Below are 23,297 nucleotides of genomic sequence, written 5' to 3'. Positions count from 1 at the left end.
GACAGTGTCTACAGTCTCCCTGTCCTGGGATGACAGTGCCTACAGTATCCCTGTCCTGGGATGACAGTGCCTACAGTCTCCCTGTCCTGGGATAACAGTGCCTACAGTCTCCCTGTCCTGGGATGACAGTGTCTACAGTCTCCCTGTCCTGGGATGACAGTGCCTTCAGTCTCCCTGTCCTGGGATGACAGTGTCTACAGTCTCCCTGTCCTGGGATGACAGTGCCTACAGTCTCCCTGTCCTGGGATGACAGTGTCTACAGTCTCCCTGTCCTGGGATGACAGTGCCTTCAGTCTACCTGTCCTGGGATGACAGTGCCTTCAGTCTCCCTGTCCTGTGATGACAGTGCCTTCAGTCTCCCTTTCCTGGGATGACAGTGCCTACAGTCTCCCTGTCCTGGGATGACAGTGCCTACAGTCTCCCTGTCCTGGGATGACAGTGCCTACAGTCTCCCTGTCCTGGGATGACAGTGCCTACAGTCTCCCTGTCCTGGGATGACAGTGCCTACAGTCTCCCTGTCCTGGGATGACAGTGCCCACAGTCTCCCTGTCCTGGGATGACAGTGCCTTCAGTCTCCCTGTCCTGGGGTGACAGTGCCTACAGTCTCCCTGTCCTGGGATGACAGTGCCGACAGTCTCCCTGTCCTGGGATGACAGTGCCTACAGTCTCCCTGTCCTGGGATGACAGTGCCTTCAGTCTCCCTGTCCTGGAATTACAGTGCCTACAGTCTCCCTGTCCTGGGATGACAGTGTCTACAGTCTCCCTGTCCTGGGATGACAGTGCCTTCAGTCTCCCTGTCCTGGGATGACAGTGCCTACAGTCTCCCTGTCCTGGGATGACAGTGTCTATAGTCTCCCTGTCCTGGGATGACAGTGCCTACAGTCTCCCTGTCCTGGGATGACAGTGTCTACAGTCTCCCTGTCCTGGGATGACAGTGCCTCCAGTCTTCCTGTCCCGGGATTACAGTGCCCACAGTCTCCCTGTCCTGGGATGACAGTGCCCACAGTCTCCCTGTCCTGGGATGACAGTGCCCACAGTCTCCCTGTCCTGGGATGACAGTGTCTACAGTCTCCCTGTCCTGGGATGACAGTGTCTACAGTCTCCCTGTCCTGGCATGACAGTGTCTACAGTCTCCCTGTCCTGGCATGACAGTGTCTACAGTCTCCCTGTCCTGGGATGACAGTGCCTTCAGTCTCCCTGTCCTGGGATGACAGTGCCTTCAGTCTCCCTGTCCTGGGATGACAGTGCCTTCAGTCTCCCATCCTGAGATGACAGTGCCTACAGTCTCCCTGTCCTGGGATGACAGTGCCTACAGTCTCCCTGTCCTGGGATGACAGTGCCTTCAGTCTCCCTGCCCTGAGATGACAGTGCCTACAGTCTCCCTGTCCTGGGATGACAGTGCCTTCTGTCTCCCTGTCCTGGGATGACAGTGCCTACAGTCTCCCTGTCCTGGGATGACAGTGTCTACAGTCTCCCTGTCCTGGGATGACAGTACCTTCAGTCTCCCTGTCCTGAGATGACAGTGCCTACAGTCTCCCTGTCCTGAGATGACAGTGCCTACAGTCTCCCTGTCCTGGGATGACAGTGCCTTCAGTCTCCCTGTCCTGGGATGATAGTGCCTACAGTCTCCCTGTCCTGGGATGACAGTGTCTACAGTCTCCTGGGATGACAGTGTCTACAGTCTCCCTGTCCTGGGATGACAGTGCCTTCTGTCTCCCGGTCCTGGGATGACAGTGTCTACAGTCTCCTGGGATGACAGTGTCTACAGTCTCCCTGTCCTGGGATGACAGTGCCTTCAGTCTCCCTGTCCTGGGATGACAGTGCCTACAGTCTCCCTGTCCTGGGATGACAGTGTCTACAGTCTCCCTGTCCTGGGATGACAGTGCCTTCAGTCTCCCTGTCCTGGGATGACAGTGCCTACAGTCTCCCTGTCCTGGGATGACAGTGTCTACAGTCTCCCTGTCCTGGGATGACAGTGCCTACAGTCTCCCTGTCCTGGGATGACAGTGTCTACAGTCTCCCTGTCCTGGGATGACAGTGCCTCCAGTCTCCCTGTCCTGGGATTACAGTGCCCACAGTCTCCCTGTCCTGGGATGACAGTGCCCACAGTCTCCCTGTCCTGGGATGACAGTGTCTACAGTCTATCTGTCCTGGGATGACAGTGTCTACAGTCTCCCTGTCCTGGCATGACAGTGTCTACAGTCTCCCTGTCCTGGCATGACAGTGTCTACAGTCTCCCTCTCCTGGGATGACAGTGCCCACAGTCTCCCTGTCCTGGGATGACAGTGCCTTCAGTCTCCCTGTCCTGGGATGACAGTGCCTTCAGTCTCCCTGTCCTGGGATGACAGTGCCTACAGTCTCCCTGTCCTGGGATGACAGTGCCTACAGTCTCCCTGTCCTGGGATGACAGTGCCTACAGTCTCCCTGTCCTGGGATGACAGTGCCTACAGTCTCCCTGTCCTGGGATGACAGTGCCTTCTGTCTCCCTGTCCTGGGATGACAGTGTCTACAGTCTCCCTGTCCCAGGATGACAGTGCCCACAGTCTCCCTGTCCTGGGGTGAAAGTGCCTTCAGTCTCCCTGTCCTGGGATGACAGTGCCTACAGTCTCCCTGTCCTGGGATGACAGTGCCTACAGTCTCCCTGTCCTGGGATGACAGTGCCTACAGTCTCCCTGTCCAGAGATGACAGTGCCTACAGTCTCCCTGTCCTGGGATGACAGTGCCTTCAGTCTCCCTGTCCTGAGATGACAGTGCCTTCTGTCTCCCTGTCCTGGGATGACAGTGTCTACAGTCTCCCTGTCCTGGGATGACAGTGCCTACAGTCTCCCTGTCCTGGGATGACAGTGCCTACAGTCTCCCTGTCCTGGGATGACAGTGTCTACAGTCTCCCTGTCCTGGGATGACAGTGCCTTCTGTCTACCTGTCCTGGGATGACAGTGTCTACAGTCTCCTGGGATGACAGTGCCTACAGTCTCCCTGTCCTGGGATGACAGTGCCTTCAGTCTCCCTGTCCTGGGATGATAGTGCCTACAGTCTCCCTGTCCTGGGATGACAGTGCCTTCTGTCTACCTGTCCTGGGATGACAGTGTCTACAGTCTCCTGGGATGACAGTGTCTACAGTCTCCCTGTCCTGGGATGACAGTGCCTTCAGTCTCCCTGTCCTGGGATGACAGTGCCTACAGTCTCCCTGTCCTGGGATGACAGTGTCTACAGTCTCCCTGTCCTGGGATGACAGTGCCTTCAGTCTCCCTGTCCTGGGATGACAGTGCCCACAGTCTCCCTGTCCTGGGATGACAGTGTCTACAGTCTCCCTGTCCTGCGATGACAGTGCCTTCAGTCTCCCTGTCCTGGGATGACAGTGTCTACAGTCTCCCTGTCCTGGGATGACAGTGTCTACAGTCTCCCTGTCCTGGGATGACAGTGCCTTCAGTCTCCCTGTCCTGGGATGACAGTGCCCACAGTCTCCCTGTCCTGGGATGACAGTGTCTACAGTCTCCCTGTCCTGCGATGACAGTGTCTACAGTCTCCCTGTCCTGGGATGACAGTGCCTTCAGTCTCCCTGTCCTGGGATGACAGTGCCCACAGTCTCCCTGTCCTGGGATGACAGTGTCTACAGTCTCCCTGTCCTGGGATGACAGTGTTTACAGTCTCCCTGTCCTGGCATGACAGTGTCTACAGTCTCCCTTTCCTGGGATGACAGTGTCTACAGTCTCCCTGTCCTGGGATGACAGTGCCTTCAGTCTCCGTGTCCTGGGATGAAAGTGCCTTCAGTCTCCCTGTCCTGGGATGACAGTGTCTACAGTCTCCCTGTCCTGGGATGACAGTGCCTTCAGTCTCCCTGTCCTGAGATGACAGTGCCTACAGTCTCCCTGTCCTGGGATGACAGTGCCTTCTGTCTCCCTGTCCTGGGATGACAGTGTCTACAGTCTCCCTGTCCTGCGATGACAGTGCCTCCAGTCTCCCTGTCCTGGGATGACAGTGTCTACAGTCTCCCTGTCCTGGGATGACAGTGCCTTCTGTCTCCCTGTCCTGGGATGACAGTGCCTTCAGTCTCCCTGTCCTGAGATGACAGTGCCTACAGTCTCCCTGTCCTGCGATGACAGTGTCTACAGTCTCCCTGTCCTGGGATGACAGTGCCTTCAGTCTCCCTGTCCTGGGATGACAGTGTCTTCAGTCTCCCTGTCCTGGGATGACTGTGCCTACAGTCTCCCTGTCCTGGGATGACAGTGTCTACAGTCTCCCTGTCCTGGGATGACAGTGCCTTCAGTCTCCCTGTCCTGGGATGACAGTGCCCACAGTCTCCCTGTCCTGGGATGACAGTGTCTACAGTCTCCCTGTCCTGGGATGACAGTGCCTTCAGTCTCCCTGTCCTGGGATGACAGTGCCCACAGTCTCCCTGTCCTGGGATGACAGTGTCTACAGTCTCCCTGTCCTGCGATGACAGTGCCTTCAGTCTCCCTGTCCTGGGATGACAGTGTCTACAGTCTCCCTGTCCTGGGATGACAGTGTCTACAGTCTCCCTGTCCTGGGATGACAGTGCCTTCAGTCTCCCTGTCCTGGGATGACAGTGCCCACAGTCTCCCTGTCCTGGGATGACAGTGTCTACAGTCTCCCTGTCCTGCGATGACAGTGCCTTCAGTCTCCCTGTCCTGGGATGACAGTGTCTACAGTCTCCCTGTCCTGGGATGACAGTGTTTACAGTCTCCCTGTCCTGGCATGACAGTGTCTACAGTCTCCCTTTCCTGGGATGACAGTGTCTACAGTCTCCCTGTCCTGGGATGACAGTGCCTTCAGTCTCCCTGTCCTGGGATGACAGTGTCTACAGTCTCCCTGCCTGGGATGACAGTGCCTTCAGTCTCCCTGTCCTGAGATGACAGTGCCTACAGTCTCCCTGTCCTGGGATGACAGTGCCTTCTGTCTCCCTGTCCTGGGATGACAGTGTCTACAGTCTCCCTGTCCTGCGATGACAGTGCCTTCAGTCTCCCTGTCCTGGGATGACAGTGTCTACAGTCTCCCTGTCCTGGGATGACAGTGCCTTCTGTCTCCCTGTCCTGGGATGACAGTGCCTTCAGTCTCCCTGTCCTGAGATGACAGTGCCTACAGTCTCCCTGTCCTGCGATGACAGTGTCTACAGTCTCCCTGTCCTGGGATGACAGTGCCTTCAGTCTCCCTGTCCTGGGATGACAGTGCCTTCTGTCTACCTGTCCTGGGATGACAGTGTCTACAGTCTCCTGGGATGACAGTGCCTACAGTCTCCCTGTCCTGGGATGACAGTGCCTTCAGTCTCCCTGTCCTGGGATGATAGTGCCTACAGTCTCCCTGTCCTGGGATGACAGTGCCTTCTGTCTACCTGTCCTGGGATGACAGTGTCTACAGTCTCCTGGGATGACAGTGTCTACAGTCTCCCTGTCCTGGGATGACAGTGCCTTCAGTCTCCCTGTCCTGGGATGACAGTGCCTACAGTCTCCCTGTCCTGGGATGACAGTGTCTACAGTCTCCCTGTCCTGGGATGACAGTGCCTTCAGTCTCCCTGTCCTGGGATGACAGTGCCCACAGTCTCCCTGTCCTGGGATGACAGTGTCTACAGTCTCCCTGTCCTGCGATGACAGTGCCTTCAGTCTCCCTGTCCTGGGATGACAGTGTCTACAGTCTCCCTGTCCTGGGATGACAGTGTCTACAGTCTCCCTGTCCTGGGATGACAGTGCCTTCAGTCTCCCTGTCCTGGGATGACAGTGCCCACAGTCTCCCTGTCCTGGGATGACAGTGTCTACAGTCTCCCTGTCCTGCGATGACAGTGCCTTCAGTCTCCCTGTCCTGGGATGACAGTGTCTACAGTCTCCCTGTCCTGGGATGACAGTGCCTTCAGTCTCCCTGTCCTGGGATGACAGTGCCCACAGTCTCCCTGTCCTGGGATGACAGTGTCTACAGTCTCCCTGTCCTGGGATGACAGTGTTTACAGTCTCCCTGTCCTGGCATGACAGTGTCTACAGTCTCCCTTTCCTGGGATGACAGTGTCTACAGTCTCCCTGTCCTGGGATGACAGTGCCTTCAGTCTCCGTGTCCTGGGATGAAAGTGCCTTCAGTCTCCCTGTCCTGGGATGACAGTGTCTACAGTCTCCCTGTCCTGGGATGACAGTGCCTTCAGTCTCCCTGTCCTGGGATGACAGTGCCTTCAGTCTCCCTGTCCTGGGATGACAGTGCCTTCTGTCTCCCTGTTCTGGGATGACAGTGTCTACAGTCTCCCTGTCCTGCGATGACAGTGCCTTCAGTCTCCCTGTCCTGGGATGACAGTGTCTACAGTCTCCCTGTCCTGGGATGACAGTGCCTTCTGTCTCCCTGTCCTGGGATGACAGTGCCTTCAGTCTCCCTGTCCTGAGATGACAGTGCCTACAGTCTCCCTGTCCTGCGATGACAGTGTCTACAGTCTCCCTGTCCTGGGATGACAGTGCCTTCAGTCTCCCTGTCCTGGGATGACAGTGTCTTCAGTCTCCCTGTCCTGGGATGACAGTGCCTACAGTCTCCCTGTCCTGGGATGACAGTGTCTACAGTCTCCCTGTCCTGGGATGACAGTGCCTTCAGTCTCCCTGTCCTGGGATGACAGTGCCCACAGTCTCCCTGTCCTGGGATGACAGTGTCTACAGTCTCCCTGTCCTGGGATGACAGTGTCTTCAGTCTCCCTGTCCTGGGATGACAGTGCCTACAGTCTCCCTGTCCTGGGATGACAGTGTCTACAGTCTCCCTGTCCTGGGATGACAGTGCCTTCAGTCTCCCTGTCCTGGGATGGCAGTGCCCACAGTCTCCCTGTCCTGGGATGACAGTGTCTACAGTCTCCCTGTCCTGCGATGACAGTGCCTTCAGTCTCCCTGTCCTGGGATGACAGTGTCTACAGTCTCCCTGTCCTGGGATGACAGTGTCTACAGTCTCCCTGTCCTGGGATGACAGTGCCTTCAGTCTCCCTGTCCTGGGATGACAGTGCCCACAGTCTCCCTGTCCTGGGATGACAGTGTCTACAGTCTCCCTGTCCTGCGATGACAGTGCCTTCAGTCTCCCTGTCCTGGGATGACAGTGTCTACAGTCTCCCTGTCCTGGGATGACAGTGTTTACAGTCTCCCTGTCCTGGCATGACAGTGTCTACAGTCTCCCTTTCCTGGGATGACAGTGTCTACAGTCTCCCTGTCCTGGGATGACAGTGCCTTCAGTCTCCCTGTCCTGGGATGAAAGTGCCTTCAGTCTCCCTGTCCTGGGATGACAGTGTCTACAGTCTCCCTGTCCTGGGTTGACAGTGCCTTCAGTCTCCCTGTCCTGAGATGACAGTGCCTACAGTCTCCCTGTCCTGGGATGACAGTGCCTTCTGTCTCCCTGTCCTGGGATGACAGTGTCTACAGTCTCCCTGTCCTGCGATGACACTGCCTTCAGTCTCCCTGTCCTGGGATGACAGTGCCTACAGTCTCCCTGTCCTGCGATGACAGTGTCTACAGTCTCCCTGTCCTGGGATGACAGTGCCTTCAGTCTCCCTGTCCTGAGATGACAGTGCCTACAGTCTCCCTGTCCTGGGATGACAGTGCCTTCTGTCTCCCTGTCCTGGGATGACAGTGTCTACAGTCTCCCTGTCCTGGGATGACAGTGCCTTCAGTCTCCCTGTCCTGAGATGACAGTGCCTACAGTCTCCCTGTCCTGGGATGACAGTGCCTTCTGTCTCCCTGTCCTGGGATGACAGTGTCTACAGTCTCCCTGTCCTGCGATGACAGTGCCTTCAGTCTCCCTGTCCTGGGATGACAGTGCCTACAGTCTCCCTGTCCTGCGATGACAGTGTCTACAGTCTCCCTGTCCTGGGATGACAGTGCCTTCAGTCTCCCTGTCCTGGGATGACAGTGTCTTCAGTCTCCCTGTCCTGGGATGACAGTGCCTACAGTCTCCCTGTCCTGGCATGACAGTGTCTACAGTCTCCCTGTCCTGGGATGACAGTGCCTTCAGTCTCCCTGTCCTGGGATGACAGTGCCCACAGTCTCCCTGTCCTGGGATGACAGTGTCTACAGTCTCCCTGTCCTGCGATGACAGTGCCTTCAGTCTCCCTGTCCTGGGATGACAGTGTCTACAGTCTCCCTGTCCTGGGATGACAGTGTCTACAGTCTCCCTGTCCTGGGATGACAGTGCCTTCAGTCTCCCTGTCCTGGGATGACAGTGCCCACAGTCTCCCTGTCCTGGGATGACAGTGTCTACAGTCTCCCTGTCCTGCGATGACAGTGCCTTCAGTCTCCCTGTCCTGGGATGACAGTGTCTACAGTCTCCCTGTCCTGGGATGACAGTGTTTACAGTCTCCCTGTCCTGGCATGACAGCGTCTACAGTCTCCCTGTCCTGGGATGACAGTGCCTTCAGTCTCCCTGTCCTGGGATGACAGTGCCTTCAGTCTCCCTGTCCTGAGATGACAGTGCCTACAGTCTCCCTGTCCTGGGATGACTGTGCCTTCTGTCTCCCTGACCTGGGATGACAGTGTCTACAGTCTCCCTGTCCTGCGATGACAGTGCCTTCAGTCTCCCTGTCCTGGGATGACAGTGTCTACAGTCTCCCTGTCCTGGGATGACAGTGCCTTCAGTCTCCCTGTCCTGGGATGACAGTGCCTTCAGTCTCCCTGTCCTGAGATGACAGTGCCTACAGTCTCCCTGTCCTGGGATGACAGTGTCTACAGTCTCCCTGTCCTGGGATGACAGTGCCTTCAGTCTCCCTGTCCTGAGATGACAGTGTTTACAGTCTCCCTGTCCTGGCATGACAGTGTCTACAGTCTCCCTTTCCTGGGATGACAGTGCCTTCTGTCTCCCTGTCCTGGGATGACAGTGTTTACAGTCTCCCTGTCCTGGCATGACAGTGTCTACAGTCTCCCTTTCCTGGAATGACAGTGTCTACAGTCTCCCTGTCCTGGGGAAACTGATGACTGCAGGCTCCTGACATTTACCGTCTGCTGTTGCCTTTTCCTCATTGACATTGCTGCTGACATAGCAGGTTGGGATTGCTGAGAACTAGCTAAGGCAACCTCCTCCCTTTCGAACACAGACACTTCTGCCTCCCTGCTTACTGTGTGGCTCTCATCCCGGTTTGGTGGGAACTCCATGGATGGGGTTGATGGCACATTTAGTGAGGCTGTTACCACCAGTGGCCCATGTATAAATCCAAGGCTATCTGTATGGAGTTTGGTTTCCCTCCCGTACTCCAACAAGGTATGGTGCTTGTAGATTAATTAATGTGTTTGGGCAGTGCTGTCTGGTGGGCTGGCTGATGGGCTGGATGGGCCTGTCACCTGTTACCAGACTGACCTCAAGTATTGGTGTCAGCTTTAGCCCATCCACTTGGCCAGAGTGACACATAGCAGCAGTTTGTCAGTAATACCCCTGAAGGACTTGGGACTTACCTTGCCCCATACTACAGGCCACCCGGACATCTCTGCCAACCCAGCGGGGCCACTTTCAATATGAACACGGCAGGTCTTGATGACATCATGAAGGACCGACTGAAAACTCTTTGTGTTTGAAAGCCCAAGAATATAAAATAGGAACAGGATTCGAGGAGTTGTGAGGAAGCCCTCTAAAGATTGGACAGGGGCACTGTGAGTTAAACCAAAAAAATCTGCAGACGCTGGGGAGTGGTGGGTCATTGTATGTGAATTGTGGAGAAACACGTGGCCACCCTCCCTGTGGATTGCAGATGGTCACATGACCTTCCTGTTGGAAACTTATTTGGAAGTTGCATCACCTGCCAATCAAGGCTGGACTCCAGCCACTCATTAGTGCACACCTTACCGTGGGCTTATTTAAATGACTCAGCGTCATACAGACACCCAGCTCAGAACAGTATAAAGATCGGTACATGCCACATTCTCTCTGCCTCTTGGTCCAAGTGTGGGGCACGACAGGTCGCTACTGTGGACATCGCTGGAGGAGTCGCGGGTAAGGAGTGCACTACGCTGAAGCTGAGCCCTAGTACTGTGATACATCAATGCTGGCGGAGAGCTGTACTCCCAATAGTACAGGGAATTAGGAGTGTGTTTGAAAGTCCTTATCTGTCAAGAGTGTACGCGTGCGAGAGCATGTAGAAGATAGGCGGCCAGTGGTATCAAAGTCCAACCTGGGTCTGAAGTGAATGCCTACATAGTTGTTGAGTCATAGAGTAATATAATTTGCCGTCTTCCTGTTTGTCTCCCATGTGTTCAATAAAGTTACCTTTGATTGTAATATTTGTGTCCAGACTCGCCTCTCACTGAACTTCCCAAACTCAACACGAATACGATACACCAACGTGCTGGAGGAACCCAGCAGGTCACGCGGCCTCCATTGGAAATAAAGGGAACCAGCATTTCAGGCCTGGGCCTTTGGTCAGATATGAGCAAAAACAGGCAGGTGTCTGAATGGAAAGGTGGAGGGAGGAGGGGAGAAGGAGAGGAGGGAGGGAGGAAGGTGGAGGAGAATGGGCTAATGGATGAGATGTAACAGGTGGATGCGGGTGGGAAGGTGGAAGCTGAGGTGATGGGGAGAGCATAGAAGGAGGGGAAGGGGCAGGGAGCTAGAGGAAAGGAGATAGAGAGAGAGAGAGGCAAGGGAGGAGGCAAGGGAGGAGTCAACGTTGGAGGGTACCCTGTCAGAATATAAAATGTGGCTCCTCCAATTTACGGGCAGCCTTGGCTTGACAGTCCATAAAGGGTGCACTGTGAATTCATCCCCTTTGGACTTGTGGGATCTGTAGGGTGGCACTGGAGAAGAAAGAGGAGATGATCCCTTAATTCAGTGGCAATCCGCGAGCTCTCCTCTCCCCTCCACCTTCCACCAAAAGCCACCATGTGTGTTAATTTGGGCCTTGGTTTAATGTCTCAGCGGGGAGTGGTTTGGAACCAATGTGATGGGTGTGCCCAAGTAGCCAGCCTGGTTGTAATTTTCCCATACTTTACACGGAGTGTGAAACGTTTGCTGAGGATCAGTGGGCCTGTCATGCTCAGAGCGAGATGGGAACGGGGAATATTAGAGAATGGGGAAATCAATTCCTTCTTCAGTACCTTCACCAGACTCCCATCCGCAAGAGTGTTTTCAAATTCTTCATCCAGAATCCACTCCGAGGTCTTGGTACAGAAGCAGCTTTTCTCAACGATTGTGAACTGGTTTCCGACTTGCTTTATGTTAATTTCCATCAGGGCTTCGAGCATCATCGCCCGCTGCTTCTCAGGTACCCCTGACAAATGAGAGCACAAAGCCAACATTCGTAATCAGCAGGAGGCTGTCTGAGAGTGTGGTTAGAGGACCAGACCATAACCGAGACCGCGCCTGCTCAATCACAAGCGCCTTGGACGGCCAGCATTGAGAAATGATGGACGAGATCAGAACAGCCTTCAGATGAACAAGAAAATCAACAGCTGCTGGGGTCGAGTGCAGTACAGACACGTGCTGGGGAAAGTCAGCATATGATGGTCTGGGAGACGATCGGTCTGGGCATTAAATATTAAAGTCAGGAACAGAAAAGGGGAAATAACCCAACTGAGTGTCTATTATAGACCCCCCCCCCCCAAATAGTGACAGAGACACTGATGAGCAGAGAAGGAAGCAGATTCGAGAAAGGTGTGAAAGCAATAAAGTTTTGTGGTGGGTGATTTTAACGTCCCTAATATTAATTGGCTCCATCATAGAGCGAAGGGTTTGGATGGAATGGAATTTTGTAGGTGTGTTCAGGAAGGTTTCCTGGCATAATATGTAGATAGGCCAACTGGAGAAGAGGCTATACTTCACCTGGTATTGGTGAAGAACCAGGTCAGGTGTCAGAATCAGAATCAGGATTTCTTGTCTTGAACAAGTCACAGCGCAAACATTCATATTATGACTATCTTACGACATTACTATAATAACAGCGCACAAAAAGTAAAGCAGTGTCTTTGGTTCATTGATCATTCAGGAATCTGATGGCAGCGGGGAAGAAGCTGTCCTTGAGCTGCTGAGTGCTCGTCTTTAAGCTCCTGTACCTTTTCCCCAATAGTAGCAGAGTGAAGAGGGCATGGCCTGGGTGGTGGGGGTCTTTGAGGAAAGAGGCTGCTTTTTTAAGACACCACCTCATGTAGATGTCCTTGATGGAGTGAAGCCTGGTACCTGTGATGTCGCAGGCCGAGTTAACAGCCCTCTGGAGTTTATTCTTGTCCTGAGAGTTGGTGCCTCTGTACCAGGCAGTGATGCAACCAGCCAGAATGCTCTCCACAGTACACCCCTAGAAGTTTATGAGAATATTTGGTGACGAACCGAATCTCCTCAGACACCTCACAAAGTATAGCCGCTGGCGAGCCTTCTTTGTGATTGCATCAACGTGAAAGCTCTAAGATGGAGATGTTGACACCCAGAAATTTAAAGTTCTTGACCTTCTCCACTACTGAGCCCTCGATGATGACTGCGTTGTGTTCCCCTGACTTCCTCCTGAATCCACAATCATCTCCTTGGTTTTGGTGAGGATGAGCACAAGGTTGTTGTCTTTACATTATTCAATGAATTGATCTATCTCCTTCCTGTTCACCTCCTCATTACCTTGTGTGATTCTGCCGATAACTGTGTTGTCATCGGCAAACTTGTAGATGGCATTGGAGGAATTGTGCCTGGCCAAACATTCATGGGTGTATAATAACGAGTAGAACAGTGAGCTAAGCACATGTCATTGGGGTGTGCCTGTGTTGCTGATCAGTGAAGAGGAGATGTTGTTTCCAATTCTTACTGACTGTGGTCTTCTGATGAGGAAGTCAAGAATCCAGATGCAGAGGGGGGTACAGAGGCCGAGAGTTTGTAACTTCTTTTTTTTTTTTTTTTTTTTTTTTTTTTTTTTTAATTTTTTATTTTTCACACCATAAATCACAATAGCCATGATATACACTTTTTCTTTTCCACACATTTACAGTGACTTTTTCTCCCTCCCCCCTCCCTCCTCCCAAGCCACCCCCCCATCCCCCCCCCCTCTCATCCATTTTAGTTATACAATCTAGGTTGCTTTAATTCAGTTAGACAATGTTGTCATTCAACAAAAATACACCAGAAATTCTACTGAGTCCATTCTTTTCTTCTCTTCTCCTTCCATCAACTTAGGTAATGTTTGTTCCCGGTAGGTTTTCGCTATTGTATTTAATGTAAGGCTCCCATACTTGTTCGAATATTTCAATATTATTTCTTAAACTATATGTTATTTTTTCTAATGGAATACATTTATTCATTTCTATATACCATTGTTGTATTTTCAAATTATCTTCCAATTTCCAGGTTGACATAATACATTTTTTTGCTACAGCTAGGGCTATCTTAACAAATCTTTTTTGTGCATCCTCCAAGTCAATTCCAAATTCTTTATTTTTTATGTTACTTAGGAGAAAGATCTCTGGATTCTTTGGTATATTGTTTTCTGTTATTTTATTTAATATCTGATTGAGATCATCCCAAAATTTTTCTACTCTCTCACATGTCCAGATTGCATGAATTGTTGTTCCCCTTTCTTTTTTACATCGAAAACATCTATCAGATACTGTTGGGTCCCATTTATTTAACTTTTGCGGTGTAATGTATAGTCTGTGTAACCAATTATATTGTATCATACGCAGCCTCGTATTTATTGTATTTCTCATCGTTCCAGAGCATAACTTCTCCCATGTTTCCTTTTTTATCTTTATATTTAAATCTTGTTCCCATTTTTGTTTAGTTTTACCATTTGTTTCCTCATTTTCCTTTTCTTGCAGTTTAATATACATATTTTTTATAAATCTTTTGATTAACATTGTATCTGTAATCACATATTCAAGGTTACTTCCCTCTGGTAAACTCAAGTTGCTTCCTAATTTATCTTTCAAGTAGGATCTCAGTTGGTAATATGCCAGCGCTGTATCTCCCGTTATATTGTACTTATCTCTCATTTGTTCAAAGGATAAGAATCTACTTCCTGAAAAACAATTTTCTATTCTTTTAATTCCTTTTTTTTCCCATTTTCTAAAGGCAAGGTTGTCTATTGTAAAAGGGAGTAGCTTATTTTGCGTCAATATTAGTTTTGGTATTTGGTAATTTATTTTATTTCTTTCTACATGAATCTTCTTCCATATATTGAGGAGATGGTGTAATACTGGAGAAGTTCTATGTTGTACCAATTTTTCGTCCCATTTATATAATATGTGTTCAGGTATCTTTTCCCCTATTTTATCTAATTCTAGTCTCGTCCAGTCTGGTTTTTCCCTTGTTTGATAAAAATCTGATAGGTACCTTAATTGTGCGGCTCTATAATAATTTTTGAAGTTTGGCAATTGTAAGCCTCCTTGTTTATACCATTCTGTTAATTTGTCTAGTGCTATCCTCGGTTTCCCCCCTCTCCATAAAAATCTCCTTATTATTTTCTTTAACTCTTTGAAGAATTTTTCTGTCAGTTGTATTGGCAATGCCTGAAATAAGTATAGTATCCTTGGAAAAATGTTCATTTTAATACAGTTTATCCTTCCTATCAGTGTTAGTGGTAGCTCTTTCCAATGCTCTAAATCGTCCTGTAATTTTTTCATTAGTGGATTGTAATTGAGTTTATATAATTGGCCTAGATTTTTGTTTATTTGCACACCTAGGTATCTTATTGCCTGCGTTTGCCATCTGAATGGGGATTCCTCCTTAAATTTTGAGAAATCCGCGTTATTCATAGGCATTGCTTCACTTTTATTTACGTTTATCTTGTATCCCGACACTTCTCCATATTCCTTCAATTTCTTATATAGTTCTTTTATTGATAGTTCTGGTTCTGTTAAGTACACTATCACATCATCCGCAAACAGACTGATTTTATATTCCCTGTCTTTTATTTTTATTCCTTTTATATTATTATCTCTTCTTATCGATTCTGCTAGTGGTTCTATAGCTAGCGCAAACAATAATGGTGATAGTGGGCATCCCTGCCGCGTTGACCTGCTTAAGTTAAATTGCTTTGATACATGTCCATTTACTGTCACTTTCGCTAACGGTCCCTTATATAATGCTTTAATCCAATTAATATACTTCTCCGGTAAACTGAATTTTTGCAATACTTTGAACAAGTAATTCCATTCTACTCTGTCGAAGGCCTTCTCTGCGTCTAAAGCAACTGCTACTGCCGGTGCTTTATTTCCTTCTACTGCATGAATTAAGTTAATAAATTTACAAATATTGTCTGTTGTGCGTCTTTTTTTGATAAATCCAGTTTGGTCTAAATTTACCATTTTCGGTACCTGTTCTGCTAATCTGTTCGCTAATAGTTTAGCTATTATCTTATAATCTGTGTTTAGCAAAGATATTGGTCTATATGACGCTGGTGAGAGTGGATCTTTCCCTTGTTTTAGTATCACTGTAATTATTGCTGTTTTACATGAATCTGGTAAGTTTTGTGTCTCATCAATCTGGTTGATTACATCCAGGAGGGGCGGTATTATTAGGTCTTTAAATGTTTTGTAGAATTCTATTGGGAGTCCATCCTCTCCTGGTGTCTTATTATTTGGTAAATTTTTTATTATCTCTTGTATTTCTACTGTTCCAAATGGTTCTGTTAATTTATTTTGTTCCTCTATTTGTAGTTTTGGTAGTTCAATTTTAGTCAAAAATTCATCTATTTTCCCTTCTTTCCCTTCGTTTTCGGTTCGGTATAATTGTTCATAGAATTCTCTGAAGTTTTCCTTAATTTCTTTTGGATTATATGTAATTTGTTTGTCTTTTTTCCTTGTTGCCAATACCATTTTCTTAGTTTGCTCTGTCTTAAGCTGCCATGCTAGGATTTTGTGTGTTTTTTCCCCTAGTTCATAATATTTCTGTTTTGTCTTCATTATATTCTTCTCCACCTTATATGTTTGTAATGTTTCATATTTTATTTTTTTATCCGCCAATTCTCTTCTTTTGGTTGTATCTTCCTTTATTGCTAATTTTTTTTCTATGTTTATTATTTCCCTTTCCAACTGCTCTGTTTCCTGATTATAGTCCTTCTTCATCTTGGTTGCATAACTTATTATTTGCCCTCTAATGAATGCTTTCATTGCGTCCCATAGTATAAACTTATCTTCCACTGATTCCGTATTTACTTCAAAGTACATTTTTAATTGTTTTTCAATAAATTCTCTAAAATCCTGTCTTTTAAGTAGCATGGGGTTTAATCTCCATCTATACATTCTTGGAGGGATGTCTTCTAGCTCTATTGCCAATAACAGGGGTGAGTGGTCCGATAATAGTCTAGCTTTATATTCCGTTTTCCTAACTCTCCCTTGTATGTGGGCTGATAACAGGAATAGGTCTATCCTTGAGTATGTTTTATGTCTAGTCGAGTAGTATGAGTATTCCTTTTCTTTTGGGTTTTGTTTCCTCCATATGTCCACAAGTTTCATTTCTTGCATTGATTTAATTATAAATTTGGTTACTTTGTTCTTCCTGTTAATTTTTTTCCCCGTTTTATCCATATTTGGATCCAAATTCAGATTGAAATCCCCTCCTATTAGTATGTTCCCTTGCGTATTAGCTACCTTCAAAAAGATATCTTGCATAAACTTTTGATCTTCTTCGTTAGGTGAATATATATTAAGTAGATTCCAAAGCTCTGAATATATCTGACATTTTATCATAACATATCTCCCTGCTGGATCTATTATTTCCTCTTCTATTTTAAATGGCACATTTTTGCTAATTAATATAGCCACTCCTCTTGCTTTTGAATTATACGATGCTGCTGTTACATGTCCTACCCAATCTCTCTTTAATTTCTTGTGCTCCAATTCAGTTAAATGTGTTTCTTGGACAAATGCTATATCTATTTTTTCCTTTTTCAGTAAATTTAGTAGTTTCTTCCTTTTAATTTGGTTATGTATTCCATTAATATTTAGAGTCATATAGTTTAGCGTAGCCATTTTATATTTTGTTTATCTTCTCTTTCCGTTTTTCCATCATTACCTTTCCTCCTTTTCCATTTCTGTTTTCTTATTTTCAACTCTTTACCAGACAACATTCCTACAACATCCAACATTTTCCTTATTCTCCTATTTCTATCTTCTTTATCCCCAATCTCCCCTTCCCCTCCTGAGTTGCCCTTTATCCCTTGTCGGACAACCACATCTCCCCTCTCCATTTGGATTTGCGAATCCACTCGCAAGCGTCAACTGATTTTGCAGTGACCGCTCTTTTCCCCCCACCCAGCCCCCCCCAGAAAAGATTTCGTTTTTTATATGTCACAAAGGTCACTCTTTTAGTTCCCTCCTTATTCTCTCTATTCCATTACCTTCCCTTATTAATTCTTGTCTATACTTTCTATGTTTTCCTCTAATTACAGATACTTTCACATATGCCCATTGTCTCTATTCACTCTTATACCTCTTTACCCGCATACATATCAATCGTGGTCATTTTTACCCTCCTTACCCGTCTTCATCCCTCAGTCTATTTTTGTCTTTACCCACATACATATCAATCGTGATAATTTTTGCTCTCATTACCCGTCTTCATCCCTCAGTCTATTTTTGTAATTGTTCTGCAAATTTTCGTGCTTCTTCTGGATCCGAGAATAGTCTGTTTTGTTGTCCTGGAATAAATATTTTCAATACCGCAGGATGCTTCAGTGTAAATTTATATCCTTTCTTCCATAAAATCGCTTTTGCTGCATTGAACTCTTTTCTCTTCTTTAGGAGTTCAAAGCTTATATCTGGATAAATGAAGATTTTTTGCCCTTTATACTCCAGTGGTTTGTTGCCCTCTCTTACTTTTTCCATTGTCTTCTCCAGTACCTTTTCTCTTGTAGTATATCTTAGGAATTTTACTACAATAGATCTTGGTTTTTGTTGTGGTTGTGGTTTAGGGGCCAATGCTCTATGTGCCCTTTCTATTTCCATTTCTTGCTGTAGTTCTGGACATCCTAGGGCCTTAGGGATCCATTCTTTTATAAACTCCCTCATATTCTTGCCTTCTACATCTTCCTTAAGGCCCACTATCTTTATGCTATTTCTTCTGTTATAATTTTCCATTATATCTATTTTTTGGGCTAGTAATTCTTGTGTCTCTTTAGTTTTTTTATTAGATTCCTCCAATTTCTTTTTTAAGTCTTCTACCTCCATTTCTGCTGCTATTGCCCGTTCTTCCATCTTGTCCATTTTTTTCCCCATTTCTGTTAAGGTCATATCCATTTTATTTATTTTCTTTTCTGTGTTGTTTATTCTTCTTCTTAAATCATTGAATTCCTGTGTTTGCCATTCTTTAAATGACTCCATGTATCCTCTAACAAGAGCAAGTACCTCCTTTACCTTGCCTATCTTTTCTTCTTCTATTTCCCTGTACTCTTCCTCTTCCTCTTCTTCTTCCTCTAGGTTGACCATCTGTTGTTTCTTTGCTGCCCTTTCCTCCTCTTCTTTCTTGTTTCTATTGTCTTCTGTGGTCTCTTCTTGCTGCAGGTGTTCTGCAGCTGTCGTTGCCGGCTGTGGAGATCGACTCCCCAGCTGGTCCCCCCTCCCGTCGGTGTGTTTTTTTGTATGCGCATCGCGCATGCGCGAGGAGTCGCGCATGCGCGGTTGCGCACTTTTACTCGGCTCTGTGAGCCATTGTTGTAGTTCTCTTTCTACCGACCTGAGGTAGTGGGGTCTTCTCTCCACAGCGGGCCTCTTCGGACAGGTAAGGCCTTCACCTTTTTCCTCCGTTGTCTTCTCTTCCTCTCTTCTTTCCGTTGATTTTGTTTTTTCTCCTTTTGTCTCCATCTTCTTTCCACCTTTATACTCACTTTTCTTTAACTTGTATTTCTGTGCCTTTGTATTTTCTCTTGTTTTTCCCGACTTTTCTGGAGAGGGCTGGAGTTCACCGTCCGGCCACTACTCCATCACGTGACTCCTCCGAGTTTGTAACTTCTTGACCAGCACTGAGGGAATAATGGTGTTGAAGGCCGAGCTGTAGTTGATGAAGAGCAGCCGTTTGTATAAATTGCTGTTTTCGAGGTGATCCGGAGCTGAGTGGAGAACTAGCGATATTGCATCTGCTGTAGAGCGATTGAGATGATAGGTGAATTGCAGCAGGTCCAGATCTTTACTTAGGTCCATGTTAACTCTGGCCATGACCAGCCTCTCAAAGCATTTCATCACAGTAGAAATTAGTGCTACTGGGCGGTAGTTGTCTACTCTTCTTTGGTACGGGGATGATTGATTCCCTTTTGAAGCCAATGGGAAGCATTGACTGTTGCAATGAGAAGTTGAAAATGTCCTAATTGGTTGGTGCAGATTTTCAGTCCCCAGCCAGTTTTGCTGTCAGGGCCTGACGTCTTGCGAGCGTTCATCCTCAGAGACAAATCACAGGGTCTTCAGCCTTTTCATGGATTCTAGTAGGTAATGTTTAGTTCTTCTCAAAGTGAGCATAGAAGGTGTTCAGCTCATCGGGTAATGAAGCATCACAAACATCTATAGTGTTCGCTCTCATTTTGTAGCCTGTAATGTCCTGCATTCCCTACCATAGCTCTATCTGTATCCAGCTCCCTCCAGAATTGCCACTTTGCTTCAGAGATGGTCGAACCTGGACTCCTTGTAATATTTCGATCCCTGGCCTTGAACGCCCTTGTTCTCACCCTCAGCAGGTCGCAAATCCTATTATTCATCCAGGGCTTCTGATTGGGGAACACCCGGTATTTGTGCATGGGCGCACACTCATCCACGCAGGTCTTGATGAAGTTGGTGACATCTGTTGCATATTCATTCAAGACTATGGATGAGTTCTTGAATATGTTCCAGTCCACTGATTCAAACCAGTCCCGCAGATGCTCCTTCACCTCCCTCAACCATCCTATCACCGTCTTCACCACTGGTGCTGTGGTCCTCAGTCTCTGCTTGTTTGCCAGGAGTAGAAGTACAGCCAGATTATCACTGCAGTCGAGGTATGGCTCTGTGTACTTTTTTCATGGTGGTGTAGCAGTGCTTGAGTGTGTTGGTTCCCCTGGCCTCACATGTGATGTGTTGGTGGTAGTTTGTCAGATTCTTCTTCAGGTTGGCCTGGTTGAAGTCCCCCCCACCACAATGATCAAGAAGGCATCAGGATGTGTTGTCTCATTGCTGTTTATCACAGTACTCAGTCCCTCCAGTGCCCTGGGACCAGGATGATGGCGGTGAACTCCCTCGGCAGGTAGAATGGACGACACTTGATCGCCAGATGTTGCAGGTCAGGGGGAACAGGATTGGGTCATGACCGTTACGTCTGTGCACCATGTTGAAATGATGATGACACAAACGCTGCCTCCCCTGGGTTTTCCAGACGCTGGTGTTCGGTTAGCGCGATGGAAGATGTAGCTCTTGGGCAGCAGCACCATGTCTGGAACATCCACGTTTAGCCATGCTTCTGTAAAGTATGTCATGCAGCACTCCCTGATGTTGTAGCTTGGAGTTCATCAGGTTTGTTCACCAAAAACTACATTGGGCAGGAGGATGGTAGGGAGCAGAAGCCTCAAGACCCGGCATCTCAGCCTGACCTATAGCCCCACCCCCATATCACTCTGCATCCACATGGTCGGGTCTTCTTTACCTGGCCTGAGGATCCGCTGCAAGAGTTGTTATTATACCTGCAGAGGTTGTTGTTGTACTGGCTGGAGTTGTTTTTGTACCTGGGTGAGCTGTTTAAAGGTCCCTCAGCCTGTCGGAGATTGCCAATTCTGCCGATTCCAAGTGATCTTAGGACCTCTGTGTCGTTGGGTAAGTTTGATTTTATGTTTCTCGCTTTTTGTTCGGGTTTTAGGAGTTCTGAAAGGGCAGAGTTGCCACTGTAAGGCACCGCTTTGCATTTGATCTCTCAGAGGGTGATCATTTCTGACAGAGTGATCATAACTCTCTCTCTGTTACTGTAGCACTGGAGAAGGGCAAGAATAGACAATTTCAGTGGGGTAGGGGAGAAAACAATGCGACGAGACAGGAACTCGGGAGCATACATTTGGAGTAGATGTATTTGGGGAAAGGAATGGGAGAAACTTGGCAAATACATTGAGGCAGCGAATGGTTGGAAAGGTGAAAGGATCATGATGTACATGAGATATACCAACTCCAGTTAAAAAGAAAATAAAAGCTTATGAGAGGTTTAAGAAGAGGTCTTGAGAATTACAAGATTGCCAGGAGAAAGCTTAAGGAAGGAGTTAGGAGAGTTCTAAGAGGTCATGAGAAGGGCTTGGTAAGCAGGATGAAGGAAAGCCCCAAGATATTCTACAAGTACGTGAAGGACAGGAGGACGAGTCATGTGAGGATAGGACCCAGCAGGGGTGACATTGAGTTGGAGGAGGTAGCAAAGGTCCTTAATAAATACTTTGCTTCAATGTTCATCTAGGCAAATGTGAGGATGACTTAAAGCGGACTGAAACGCTTGTGCATGTTGACATTAAGGAAGAGGATGTGTTGGAATTTTTGAACAGCATGAAGTTAGATAAGTCACCAGGACCAGATGAGATTTACCCAAGGCTCCTGTGGGCAGTGAGGGAGGAAATTACTAAGCCACTGGCAATGATCACCGGGGACAGGAGAAGTACTGGAGGATTGGAGGGTTAGCAAGTGCCATCCTCTTGTTGTAGAAAGGGGGTGGAGATAACCTGGGAAATTATAGACCTTACTTCAGAGGCAGGCCAACTGTTGTAAAAGATCCTAAGAGTCAGGATTTGCGAGCATTTAGAGAGGTGAAATCTGATTAGGGATAGTCAGTCAGCATGGCTTCATCAGGGGAAGGTCATGTCTCATGAGTCTGATTGAATTCTTTGAGGATGTATCTAAGCTCATTGATGAAAGTAGAGCAGGGAATGTAGTGTATCTGGATGTCAGTAAGGCATTGGATAAGGTTCCCCATCAAGGCTCATTTAGAAGGTAAGGAGGCATGGAATCCAAGGAGGCCTTGCTTTGTGGATACAGAAGGCAGAAGGTGGTTGGGTGGATGGTGGTTTCCGGGGATGGTTGTGGTTGGGTCTGTTGACATTGTCGGCGGGCGTTGCTAGGAAAGGTTGTGGGTGGGTGTTGCTGGTGATGGGTGTTTGCTGGCGGGTGCATGTTGCCGACACATTGTAGATGGTTTGTATTCTTCATGGAGGTCGACGACTAATTGTATTCCGCAAGGATCCCCTACTCTTTGCAATTTTTGTCAATTACCTGGATGAGAGCAGGTTAGTAAGATGGCACAAAAATGAGTGGTGTTGTGGATGGTCTGGAGGGTTGCCAGAGGGACATTGAGAGGACGCAGAGCTGGGCTGAGAAGTGGCAGGTGGTTTGAATGTTAATGGTAGGACTCTGGGGAGTGTGGAAGAACCAAGAGATCTAGGGCTCCATGTCCATACATCACTCAAAGTGTGTTTGAAAGGCATATGGTGTGTTGGACTTTGTTTTCAGTTCTGGGCTCCTCACTGCAGGAAGAATCAGATTTATTGTCAGAGTACATACATGACATCATATATAACTCAGATTCTTGGTCCTGCGGGCAAGACAGAATTAGCATGTATTGGTAGTGTTAAACTTACTCAATGTGCACATGTAAACAAATAAAGAAATGTAAACAAACCAGCATTGCAATAAACAGAGAGAAAAATATCAATCAAGTAAGAGTCCTTCATTGAGTCTCTTATTGAGTTTGTTGTTGAGGAGTCTGATGGTGGAGGGGTAGCAGCTGTTCCTGAACCTGGTGGTGTGAGTCACGTGGCCCCTACACCTCTTTCCTGATGGCAGCAGCGAGAACAGAGTGTGTGCTGGGTGATGGGGGTTTTTAATGAATGCTGCAGCATTCCCTGTAGATGTACTGGATGGTGGGGAGAGTTTTGCCTGTGATGTCCTGGGCTGCGCCTACTACCTTTTGCAGGGCTTTACGCTCAGGGCTATAGGTGCCCCCATATCACGTGGAAGCTAGGGAGAGGGTGTAGAAAGAGGAGATTTACAAGGATGCTACCTGGATTGGAGAACATGCCTTATGAGGATAGGTTTCTCCTTGGAGTGTCAGAAGATGAGGGGTGGCCTGATAGATGATGAGAGACATTATATGGATGGCCAGAGGCTCTTTCCCAGGACAAATCTGAAGGGGCATAGTTTTAAAGTTCTTGGGAGTTAAGTACAGATACAAGAAGAAAGTTCTGGATTTTTTTCTGAATAATTTATTTATAGTTTTCCAGATTTGAACTCATCAGTTTACAACTCTGTCATCAACATTATTTACAAATCTGTGTCAACTACAACTTATCCAATTTATGCAAATTTTCTATCGAGTCCAAACCTAACACCCCTTCCCCTTTCTCTCCCCCCTCCCGCCTCATTCCCTCAACATCAAACACTTAACACATAAACAACCAA

At 47.7% G+C, this 23,297-nt stretch overlaps 1 protein-coding gene across 1 annotated transcript in view; it reads right to left on the bottom strand.

Moving 5' to 3' along the window:
• LOC138737568 (fatty acid-binding protein, intestinal-like) overlaps positions 1-23,297 on the bottom strand; it is a 41,601-nt gene that overhangs the window by 9,878 nt on the left and 8,426 nt on the right. The window contains exon 3 of the mRNA XM_069888233.1: positions 11,040-11,212. Coding sequence (XP_069744334.1) covers positions 11,040-11,212 — 173 coding nt within the window. The remainder of the gene's footprint in view (positions 1-11,039; positions 11,213-23,297) is intronic.

Source organism: Narcine bancroftii, chromosome 6 (genome assembly GCF_036971445.1).
Source record: "Narcine bancroftii isolate sNarBan1 chromosome 6, sNarBan1.hap1, whole genome shotgun sequence".
Taxonomy (NCBI): Eukaryota; Metazoa; Chordata; class Chondrichthyes; order Torpediniformes; family Narcinidae; genus Narcine; species Narcine bancroftii.
Note: the sequence above shows the minus strand (reverse complement) of the source record. Positions and strands in the feature narration are given on the sequence as shown.